Raw genomic sequence first — 11924 nt, 5'->3', positions numbered from 1 at the left:
TGAAATAAAGATATCATCACTTGTCATGTTCTGTGTCTATTCTGACATGGATATAGTAGAACATGTTCAAATTACAAATATAATTCTCAATATCATAATTGATCAAATGTAGTTAACAAAAAATACACACTAAACTTGGCTCATTTGCATATTTGAAACATTATCTCGCGCAACGTCAACGTGCTCACGTCGCTCTGTGGAAATGATGTCACTTCCTCATGTCATCCCGGAAGCCGGTGCCATGTTGTGATTTTTGACGAAAAACTAAAAAATCATCACGGGCGAAGTTCAGAAAAGTGGGACAGAGCACATTTCGGGGTGAGAATGGAGGTAAGAACGAGAGTAGAAAGTTTTCAGTGGGGAATCACTTGTGTGGTCGGCATATCCAACCCTGTACAGGTTGGATCGCACAAGTGTCAACAATATTTGGTTTTCAAACACACAAGGAACACACGCTCAGAAAGCCTGACATCATTCAGACCTAGCAAGCTAACTAGCTATTAGCCAACTCTTTCCTAGTTTGTCAGCTTTGAGTAGAGAGCTTTAACCTCTGCTTTCTAAAAGTCCCTGAAGATTGAGATTAACTAACTACCTTATATGATCCTTGTGAGAAAGCTTGCTATTAAACAGCAAGAAGGTGACAACAGGAAAATAATTTCCTCTGCCTGTCTATTCGAGTTGTCTCTAAAATTAATGCGTGGCAATGGCTGTTTTTCTATGTTATTATTGACAGTGGGATATTCCAAAGATGTGACAGGCAGTTAGTGGTTGTTGTAACATTTTCTTTTAGGTTTTGTCCAGAGAATTAACGGTTAAAGCCTTTAATTTGGCGTGGTCTTTACTAGGCCATTGGGATAAACCATTTGAGAAAAGTGGGAGGGAGTGAAAGTCCATGTTGGATATCAGTAGTTTATTTAATTCAATAATATATTTGGTTTGTTTGTCATAATTGAGCCATATGTGCTTTTAAAAAAGTACATCGATTGTTACATGATGACAAATCGCTTTGAAATAAACTGCTTTGTAAGCAAAATTCCGATATCCCAGACACCCTCCATTCCCACACTGAAGCCCGCCCCCAAGATTATGGCGATTCAATTCCAAATCCACAATTCTGGTTCCATTGATCAGCCTTGCTCGAGCACAGAGCAGCGGTGAGAAAGAACCGGACGAGCTAAATACTCAAATGGATCAAGACAAGTCAAACTAGGGTCATTTGCGGGATTCCATATAGCGTATAATATTAGCCTTATGCTAGCTTGTGAGGTTAAGATAGCTTGAGTTTGTTCTGGTGTAGTAGGTGTATAAATACAGCTAGCACAGGATTCGGTACCACCGCCTTGCGTCAGCATAGTAGGATAGCCACGCTAGCTAGTAACGAGACGGGTTATTTTTGGTATGAGTGATCGAGCTCTGGCGTGCACTGGGAGAATTATTTCGCCATATGCATAGCAAACGTCGGCTTCGTTTTATACATTGGAGTCGCTATGAATCCTGCATATTTCATGACAGAAATCTGAAGTCTGGGCTGTAGCCATTTTTGATTTATTCTTCATTGTTTGTACATGTCGTGATACTTAAACAGTCAGTAAGTGGTACAGTAGTTTTCGTTTATAGATTTGTTCCGCACTTCATACAATTTCATTGATTGAATGTCATACGAGGCGCCCTTAGAAAATGGACCTGAATTTTTACTCTGATTTAATGGATGGGACTGGGCAACACGGAGATCCAGAATTCCTGGACCCCGGGTCTTTCAATGGATTTGATAATAAGGTGACCGACAACAAGAGCTGTGTGTGTGTGTGTGTGTGTGTGTGCGCGCGCGCGCTCTATGGAGTCAACTATGACCCCCGCAAACACTCAGAAAGAAGTCTTATAACCGCATATTAGGGCTTGGTTGAATATGTGGTAGCTACAGCACACGTGTAATGTATTGGCTGATGTGGCGAGGTGAGCTGTGGTCATTGGGATGTTTACTATGTGAAAAGTATGCCTAGCTGTGTGTGTGGTTGTTATACGGTTTGATGATGTGTTGTTGATGCTATGCATGATGTCTTTGACTTTATAAACGGATGAAGATGATGCTGCTCATTGTTATGCGGTGATGATGGTTTGACCCATGTGTGTGTGCTTTGTGTTTCAGTTCCCTGGAGGCAGTGACAACTACCTGACCATCAGCGGGGCAAGCCATCCGTTCCTCTCCTCCTCTGAGGTAGCTACTCAACACTTCACTCTCTTTTCTAAACATTCATTCCCTCTCTTTTTCCTCTCCCCTATCCTGTCTCTCTTATCTACAAATCCTCAAACAATCTGCAGTTATTCACACACCACTAACATCCAGTATAGCAGGTGATGACGTCTCATACTTACAATGACATACTTCTCCCCGCCCTCTTTCCTCTCTACTGTCTCCTCTCCACCCCTTTTCTCCTTACCATCTCCCCCCATCCCCTACCCTCTCTTCTCCCCCTTCTCATTCCTCTCCATTCTATCCCCCCCCCCCCCAACAGACATTCCACACCCCCAGCCTGGGCGATGAGGAGTTTGAGATCCCCCCCATCTCCCTGGATCCGGACCAGGCCCTCACTGTGTCTGATGTAGTGGCCCACTTCGGAGAGCTCTCGGACGGGGAGCGCGGTGGCCTGTCCACCCCCGGGAATGCGGTGGTGGGGGGAGACGACCCGTCCTTCGCCTTGACCTTTGTCAACCCACATTCGGGGTCACAGGGGCTGGAACACCATCTTAGTCTGGGGGTCATCAGTCAACCTGGTGGAGGAGGGGCCATGCTGGGGTCTGCTCTGGGGATGGTGAGAACCATAGAGATACATTTCAATGAATTAAGATTATCTGACCAATATGGCCGTCCTGTAGTCACGTTGCCAGAATGCCAATCACCATTCTAGTGTTCTATTTAATTCTATGTGAGGACTACAATATTTTATTTCGTTCGTAATACTATGCCCTTGTCTGACTATGAACCCCACCTCTTTTCCAGGATCTGGGACACCCCATTGGCTCCCAGTTCAGCAGCTCCTCCCCAATGACCATAGACGTCCCGCTGAGTGACATGGGCCATGGCCTGTTGGGCCACAATCAGCTGACCACCATGGACCAATCAGAGTTCAGCGCACAGCTGGGGCTCAGCCTGGGGGGCGGGGCCATCCTGGCGTGCTCGCAGTCGCCTGACCAACCACTATCGGCCGCTGCTTCACCCGTTGGTTCGCTACAGGATGACGACATGGACGACTTCAGACGGGTCAGTCCTATTGGTCAATCTTTCTGTCATGTCTGTCTATTAGCGGATTAGTCTGTCTGTCGGTCTTGTTTGTCCGTCTCTCTGTTGTAATGTAATTCTCAATGTTGTGTTTACAGTGCATTTAGAAAGTATTCAGACCCCTTGACTTTTTCCACATTGTTACGTTACAGCCTCATCAATTTACACACATTATCCCATAATGACAAAGCAAAAACAGGTTTTTAGAAATTTAGCAAAAGTACAAAAAATAAAAAAGATATTACATTTACCTGGGTATTCAGACCCTTTACTCAGTACTTTGTTGAAGCACCTTTGGCAGCGATTACAGCCTCAAGTCTTCTTGGGTATTACTCTACAAGCTTGGCACACCTGTATTTGGTCAGTTTCTTCCATTCTTCTCTGCAGATCCTCTCAAGCTCTGTCAGGTTGGATGGGGAGCGTCGCTGCACAGCTATTTTCAGGTTTCCTGAGATGTTCGATCGGGTTCATATCCGGGCTCTGGCTGGGCCACTCGAACATTCAGAGACTTGTCCCGAAGCCACTCCTACGTTGTCTTGGCTGTGTGCTTAGGGTCGTTGTCCTGTTGGAAGATGAACCTTTGCCCCAGTCTGAGGTCCTTAAGCAGGTTTTCATCAAGGAACTTTCTGTACTTTGCTCCGTTGCTCTTTCCATCGATCCTGACTAGTCTCCCAGTCCCTGCCACTGAAAAACATCCCCACAGCATGATGCCCCCACCACCATGCTTCGCTGTAGAGATGGTGCCGGGTTTCCTCCAGACGTGATGCTTGGCATTCAGGCCAAAGAGTTAAATCTTGGTTTCTTCAGACCAGACAATCTTGTTTCTCATGGTCAGAGTCCTTTAGGTGCCTTTTGGCAAACTCCAAGCGGGCTGTCATGTGCCTTTTACTGAGGAGTGGTTTCCATCTGGCCACTCTACCGTAAAGGCCTGATTGGTTGAGTGCTGCAGAGATGGTTGTTCTTCTGGAAGGGTTCTCCCATCTCCACAGAGGAAGTCTGGAGCTCTGTCAGAGTGACCATCAGGTTCTTGGTCACCTCCCTGACCAAGGCCCTTCTCCCTTGATTGCTCAGTTTGGCCGGGCGGCCAGCTCTAAGAAGAGTCTTGGTGGTTCCCAACTTCTTCCATTTAAGAATGATGGAGGCCACTGTGTTCTTGGCGACTTTCAGTGCTGCAGAAATGTTTTGGTACCCATGCCAAGTTATGTGCCTCGTCACAATCCTGTCTTGAAGCTCTACAGACAATTCCTTCGACCTCATGGCTTGGTTTTGGCTCTGACATGCACTGTCAACTGTGAGATCTTTTTATATAGACAGTTGTGTGCCTTTTCTAAATCATGTCCAATCAATTGAATTTACGACAGGTGGACTCCAATCAAGTTGTAGAAACATCTCAAGGATGATCAATGGAAACAGGATGCACCTGAGCTCAATTCCAAGTCTCATAGAAAAAGGATCTGAATACTTATGTAAATAAGATATTTCTGTTTTTTTATTTCTAATAAATTTGCAAACATTTCTAAAAACCTATTTTCGCTTTGTCATTAGGGGTTATTGTGTATATATTGATGAGGACATTTTTATTTATTTAATCCATTTTAGAATAAGGCTGTAACGTAACAAAATGTGGAAAAGGGGGAGAGGTCTGAATACTTTTCTGAATGCACTCTATATTCAAGTGCTTTGATCAATGTATGGGAAACTGTTTTTCTGTTTTCTCTCTGTATTTCTCGTCTCCTTCTCCCCCTCTCTCTTGCCTATTCTAATTCAGCAGAGCGTGTTGGTGGAGTCCCCTGTCTCTCTCGGCGTCATCTCCCTCGATCCCTCTCTCTCCGATTCCCCCATACCTTCCTCCGCTCCGTCCTTCAGCACCCCTCCTAATCTCGTCCGGAGAGGGGGAGCGGTCGGAGGAGGGAAGAAAGGGAAGAGGAGGAAAGACCTCAACGAGCCCCAGAAGCCAGTGTCGGCCTACGCTCTGTTCTTCAGGGACACACAGGCAGCCATTAAGGGACAGAACACAAACGCCACCTTCGGAGAGGTGTCCAAGATAGTGGCCTCCATGTGGGAAAGTCTGGGGGAGGAGCAGAAACAGGTACACCCACACATTCACGTGCAAACGAACACACGCATGCAGACATTTACACGCACATGTTCACATTCACTATACAAGCACATATGTAGATATGAATAATGTATAATGAACAAAAATATAAACACATGTAAAGTTTTGGGTTCATGAGCTGAAATAAAAGATCCCAGAAATGTTCCATACGGACAAAAAGCTTTGTGCACAAATTTGTTTACGCCCGTTAGTGAGCATGTCTATGCCTAGATAATCCATACACCTGACAGGTATGGCATATCAAGAAGCTGATTAAACGGCATGATCATTACACAGGTGCACCCTGTGCTGTGGACAATAAAAGGCCAGTCTAACATGTGCAGTTTTGTCACACAACACAATGCCAATGATGTCTGAAGTTTTGAGGGAGCGTGCAATTGGTATGCTGACTGCAGGAATGTCCACCAGAGCTGTTGCAAGAGATTTAATGTTATTTTCTCTACTATAAGCCGACTCAAGTTATTTTAGAGAATTTGGCAGTATGTCCAACCGGCCTCACAACCGCACACAACTTGTAACCATGCCAGCCCAGATCCTCCACGTCCGGCTTCTTCACCTGCACAAACTGGCAGACCCACTCAGGGAAGCTAATCTGCGTGCTCGTCGTCCTCACGACAAAGCCTATTCCCCCTCAGGAGACTGAAGAGATTTGGCATGGGTCCTCAGATCCTCAAAAGGTTCTACAGCTGCACCATCGAGAGCATCCTGACTGGTTGCATCACTGCCTGGTATAGCAACTGCTCTGCCTCTGACCGCAAGGCACTACAGAGGGTAGTGCGTACGGCCCAGTACATCGCTGGGGCCAAGCTTCCTGCCATCCAGGACTTCTATTCCAGGCGGTGTCAGAGGAAGGCCTTAAAAATGGTCAAAGACTCCAGCCACCCTAGTCATAGACTGTTCTCTCTGCTACCGCATGGCAAGCGGTACCTGAGCGCCAAGTCTAGGTCCAAAAGGCTTCTTAACAGCTTCTTACCCCAAGCCATAAGACTCCCGAACATCTAATCAAATGGCTATCCAGTCTATTTGCATTGTCCCCCCACCCCCTTTTTTCCCTGCTGCTACTCTGTTTATTATCTATGCATAGTCACTTTAACTCTACCTACATGTACATATTACCTCGACTAACCTGTGCCCCCGCACATTGACTCTGTACCGGTACCCCCTGTATATAGCCTCGGTATTGTTATTTTACTGCTGCTCTTTAATTATGATTTTTAAAGAAAATTTACTCATCTATTTTTACTTAACACTTATTTTTCTTAACTGCATTGTTAGGGCTTGTAAGCATTTCACTGTAAGGTCTACCTACACCTGTTGTATTCAGGGCATGTGACAAATATTATTAGTATTTATAGTATTTCAATGTACTTATATGAACTGTAACTCTATTAAAATCTTCAAAATTGTTGCATGTTGCGTTTATATTTTTGTGCAGTGTAATATCATCGGGTTCACACGTTCTCTCATGATATCCCTGTATGTATTCTTCTCAGGTGTACAAGAGGAAGACTGAGGATCTCAAGGCTCTGGCAGCCTACAGAGATAATCAACTTCCTGAGGTGAGACAAGACTAGTGTTCCTAGAGAATGCTATTCAGTTGTACTGTGTGTGTGCTTAGGTTTATTACAATGGTCAGCCTTTGTCAACGGGGTGCAGGTAGCCTAGCGGTTTAGAGCGTTGGGCCAGTAAACGCTGGTTCAAATCCCGAGCCATCTAGGGGAAAAAACTGTTGATGTACCATTGAGCAAGGCACTTAACCCTAATTGCTCCTTTAAGTCGCTCTGGATAAAAGCTTCTGTTAAATTAATAAAATGTCATGTGTAAACTAAATGTCCACTTTTACCTCTACCCCTCTAACTTCAAACTCCTTTCTCCTCCTCTCTCTCCCAGCTGAACATAGAGCTTCTGGACACTGCTCTGTCGCCTCCCTCTCCTCCCTCTCCTCCTTCCCCCGCCCCTCTCCCCACCCCCGTCGCCCCCCATCCACGCTCCACTCGTTCCTCCGCCCCCCACCTGGCCCCCGAGGAGAACACCATTACCAACATCTGCACCTCCAACATCATCCTAACAGGTGGAGATCTCCCTCAGGTCACCACCCGTTCCCGTACAGGGGCACACAAACCACCCGCCCCGGCCCCAAGCCCCCCCACCGTCACCAAAATCATCATCAAGCAACAGAAGTCTCCCTCAGGGGTGACGGTGGTGTCCAGTAGTACGGTATCGTCGTCCCGTCAGCCACCGCCACTCCAACAGATGCAGAACACCCCTCCTCCCCCACGTCTCCAGCAGATGGTACATGCCCAGGCCCCTCCGCCACTGCAGGCCAAACCAAGAGGCGGGGGTGCCGGCGGTGCCACAGCACCACCACCCCTGCAGATCAAGATGGTCCATCCCTCAGATTTGGACTCTCCAATTATCGTGACTGCTGCGGGTGGGTTAGCCGCGTTGGGTGGGTTCAATCCGAACTCGGGGGAGGTGGTACAGTCCTCTGCCATAGTAATGGCCTGTTCAACAGAGGCTGAGGACGGGGCTGAAGGAGAGGAAGGGGTAAGATGCTTCCTAGATATGATGATGTCATAATATATGCTTGGTAATATGCCTGCTAATTCTATAAATCTGATATTTGCCACTCAACCCCCCCTCTCTCCTTCTCTCCCCCCATCTTAGATGCAGGTAGAGTTGAATGTGTCTTCAGGGCCAGTTGTGACCCAGACCTCCAGCCCTAACCTGTGTGTCAGAGCCGGCTGCACCAACCCAGCTGTCGAGAACAAGGACTGGGACAGGGAGTACTGCAGCAACGAGTGTGTGGCCACACACTGCAGGTACGGACAGATGTATACGTACACACACACACACACTGACATTACCACGTGAAACGCTTGGGAGTCAAGATAGATCATGTTTTTCCCAAAGAATGGAAAATGTCGATAAACAAAATGTGTGCTCCCAATTGTGATTTAAAAAATTGGTGTTGATCTATTGACTATCTCTATAGGGATGTCTTCATGGCCTGGTGTGCGATCCGAGGGCAGAACTCCACCTCCGTCACGTAAGGAATGGACAGAAGAGAGGAGTGAGAGAAGATTGTCATGATATAGACATGATAGAGGGAGGACTAGGAAGGAGAGAAGAGGAGTGTGAACTGGACAATGGACATGGTGGAGGAAGGAGAGAAGAGGAGTGGGGACTGGACAATGGACATGGTGGAGGGAGGAGATGGAAGGAGAGAAAGGAGAATAGATTTGGCTTTTATTCACAGCAGACTTTGTCCTCTAAGAAGAATCAAGTGGAAGACCAATACTCCTGTGATGTTAAATTATGAAGTTTAAATAATGAGAGTATTTTATATTAAATGTTTTTAATCATTTTAAAATGTTGGTGAAATGTAATATAACGCTGCAGGGTACTATTGGGATGTCTTGGACGTTAGTTGGATAAAGGGCACACCATCTAAAATTGGCCTTGTGTCAAATGCTCCGATTCTGTGGCTAAGATCAGGAGTTTCTTTTTCCTGATCACGTGACACAAGGAAAAACTCGGGCACGATGACCATATTCTTCTTGGTTAGGTCACGTGATCAGGAGAAACTCCTGTCCCTATCCATCAGCCAATGAGAAGAAGGCATGTTTATTTCACGTGTGTGTCCTCTCGCCTGACTTCTGTTGAAACAGAGATCACAGTATCAATGTTGTCCATGTTATCAATGTTGCCTGCGACTTAAAATCAGTCTCACTCTCAGCCCTTTGTGGGAAATTCCCTTCAGTCTAATCGTTAAGACCGTTGGTTTCCCAAGCAGACCTGGTTTCAGATCCCACCGTGACATATAAACCTCTGGGCTGCGTACAGGAGTGTGAAAAATTCTGAACATTGCTGATAGACAGGGCATGTATAGAAAGAACTGACATGATTCCTTTCTCTAGTACATGACAGAGAAGCATGTCTGTTTACATGTTGTATTTCTATCAGAACGGTTGTTCCACATTGAACATGATTGCCATTGAATGGGAAGGTTTCACGTATGCATATTAAGAACATTCAGGATTACAGTTTGTTTTTGAAAAACCATCATGTTGGTGAAATAAAACTGTAGGAAAAATATATTTAAAAGAAAATACATAGTCATTTAAGTAATGCACAAAACGACACTAAGCCAGCTTTTACTTTGACACTACATAACCAAAAGCATGTGGACACCTGCTTGAACATCTCATTCCAAAATCATGTGCATTAATATGGAGGTGGTCCCCCCCTTTGCTGCTAATGTTGGAACATTGCTGCGGGGACTTGCTTCCATTCAGCCACAAGCGCATTAGTGAGGTCGGGCGCTGATGTTCGGCGAGTTGGCCTGGCTCGCAGTTGTCGTTCAAATTCGGGGTTGAGGTCAGGGCTCTGTGCAGGCCAGTCAAGTTCTTACACACAGATCTCGACAAACCATTTCTGTATGTACTTCGCTTTGTGCACAGGTGCATTGTCATTCTGAAACCGGAAAGGGCCTTCCCCAAACTGTTGCCACAAAGTTAGAAGCACAGAATCTTCTAGAACGTCATTGTATGCTGTAGTGTTAAGATTTCCCTTCACTGGAACTAAGGGGCCTAGCCCAAATCATGAAAAACAGCCCCAGACCATTATTCCTTCTCCACCAAACTTTACAGTTGGCACTGCATTCGGGCAGGTAGCGTTCTCCTGGCATCCGCCAAACCCAGATTCATCCATCGGACTGCCAGAAGGTGAAGCATGATTCATCATTCCAGAGAAAGTGTTTCAACTGCTCCAAAGTGCAATGGTGGCAAGCTTTACACCACTCCAGCCAACGCTTGGCATTGCGCATGGTGTTCTTAGGCTTGGAAACCCATTTCATGAAGCTCCCGACAAACAGTAATTGTGCTGACGTTGCTTCCAGCGGCTGTTTGGGACTTGGTAGTGAGTGTTGCAACCGAGGACATCTGATTTTTACACGTTACATGCTTCAGCACTCTGCGGTCCCGTTCTGTGAGCTTGTGTGGCCTACCACTTCGCGGCTGAGCCGTTGTTGCTCCTATATGTTTCCACTTCACAATAACAGCACTTACAGTTGACCGGGGCAGCTCTAGCAGGGCAGAAATTTGACTAACTGACTTGTTGGAAAGGTGGCATCCTATGACGGTACCACGTTGAAAGTCACTAAGCTCTTCAGTAAGGCCATTCTACTGTCAATGTTTGTCTATGGAGATTGCATGGCTGAAATAGCCAAACCCAATAATTGTAAAGTGGTGTCCACATACTTTTGTGTGTATATATGGTGTGTTTCTGGAGAGGAATGGGAAAATATATTTTTTTAAATGTTTTAGTGTCTCTGAGTAGGAATGCTGATTTAGGATCAGGTCCCCCATCATATGTGATTGTGTTAATGTGGATCTAAAAGGCTAAACTAATCCTAGATCAGCACTTCTACTCAGATGCTTTATGAAGACGGCAAATAAAGAAATTAGTATTTTAACAATAGAAATGTAATTACGAGAAAGGACATCCCCATTCACTAGTGTAACTATAAAGGGAATTCTCATTTAATATAAATTCAATTCAATAGTAATTATATTATGGTTTTACCACATGCACCATATATTTACTTGGCATTGCATTAGTGAAAGGGAAATTATGGGTTGTGAATTATCACTTACTAGTTGTCATCACTACATTATGCATGTGGAACAAAAATGACATTAACATGTTAATGTATATATAAAAGAAAAAGGAAATTAATGAAAAGGTTATTTTTTGTAAATAATTTTAACTAATGATCATAAATGTTTTATGGAAAAAATAATGCTTTATGTATCATTAGGTAAGATTTGTGTGTGTTTTGGTTTATATCCCTAAAAGGTAAAAATAAGAAAAAAATGGGGAAAAGTTGCAGAAAATTTAATTAATTAATCCAGATAATTTTATCACCATGATAAATCACTTTTTGAAAGAGCCATCCTTGCACATCCCATTTCAGCGGGAAGGAGAAGAGGTTTCTGCAGTGATGTCAAAAACTTGTTTTAAATATACGTTTGTTTCCAGCGTGACGTGTCAGCAATTTCGAATTCTGGAGGTGGCGGGAAAATATGCAGTGGCGGGAAAAAAAACGCATGGTCACAGCCACGATCCGACGGAGGCGGGTTTTCAGATGTAACTTGGGAGGCGCTGTCGAGCAATGTTAAACAAATAAATGATACACTATGTGTAACAACACAAGAGTACTGTCTTTGGTAACAATATGCATGAAATACCCCAAATAGAAACCCCCATCAAACGATTTTATACACTGATATAAAAATAAACATGTACGTTCAATAAAGATAGAAATCAAGGCACGGGTCAAGAGAAAAACATAAGCAAACCACGTGTGGCATATAAATTAGTCCACCAGCATTTTATAAACACGTGGCGCTATTTTATCAAAATAATGTGGTTGCCATTATAGGGGCGAGTGTGGTAATTGACCTATCAAACATCAACATGCCCGACAGACTGTAAGAACGGGGGGGGGGGAGGGGGAAAACTGAG

General features: G+C 44.8%; 1 protein-coding gene across 3 annotated transcripts; it reads left to right on the top strand.

Moving 5' to 3' along the window:
* Nucleotides 1-225: 225 nt before the first annotated feature.
* Nucleotides 226-9494, top strand: LOC120030446 (TOX high mobility group box family member 4-B-like). 3 transcript variants are annotated; one of them, XM_038975853.1, is made up of 9 exons: nt 226-330; nt 2147-2215; nt 2514-2810; nt 2999-3259; nt 5046-5366; nt 6890-6955; nt 7287-7943; nt 8064-8218; nt 8392-9494. In XM_038975853.1, the coding sequence occupies exons 1-9, from the start codon at nt 325-327 to the stop codon at nt 8447-8449; spliced, it is 1890 nt and encodes a 629-aa protein (XP_038831781.1). In that variant the 5' UTR covers nt 226-324; the 3' UTR covers nt 8450-9494. The 3 variants fall into 3 exon arrangements, with proteins under 3 accessions (XP_038831781.1, XP_038831779.1, XP_038831780.1); XM_038975851.1 differs by lacking the exon at nt 226-330 and adding an exon at nt 1182-1776; XM_038975852.1 differs by lacking the exon at nt 226-330 and adding an exon at nt 1186-1776 and having other exon boundaries at nt 5049-5366.
* Nucleotides 9495-11924: the final 2430 nt, after the last annotated feature.

Source organism: Salvelinus namaycush, chromosome 36 (assembly GCF_016432855.1).
Source record: "Salvelinus namaycush isolate Seneca chromosome 36, SaNama_1.0, whole genome shotgun sequence".
In the NCBI taxonomy this organism is placed as follows: domain Eukaryota; kingdom Metazoa; phylum Chordata; class Actinopteri; order Salmoniformes; family Salmonidae; genus Salvelinus; species Salvelinus namaycush.
This window is presented reverse-complemented; position numbering and strand designations above follow the sequence as displayed.

Coding starts and splice junctions, on each gene's coding strand:
- LOC120030446 (XM_038975851.1), top strand. CDS start 1,678: ATGGACCTGAATTTTTACTCTGATTTAATGGATGGGACTGGGCAACAC. Junction 1,777..2,146: donor TCAATGGATTTGATAATAAG/GTGACCGACAAC, acceptor TTTGTGTTTCAG/TTCCCTGGAGGCAGTGACAA. Junction 3,260..5,045: donor ACATGGACGACTTCAGACGG/GTCAGTCCTATT, acceptor ATTCTAATTCAG/CAGAGCGTGTTGGTGGAGTC.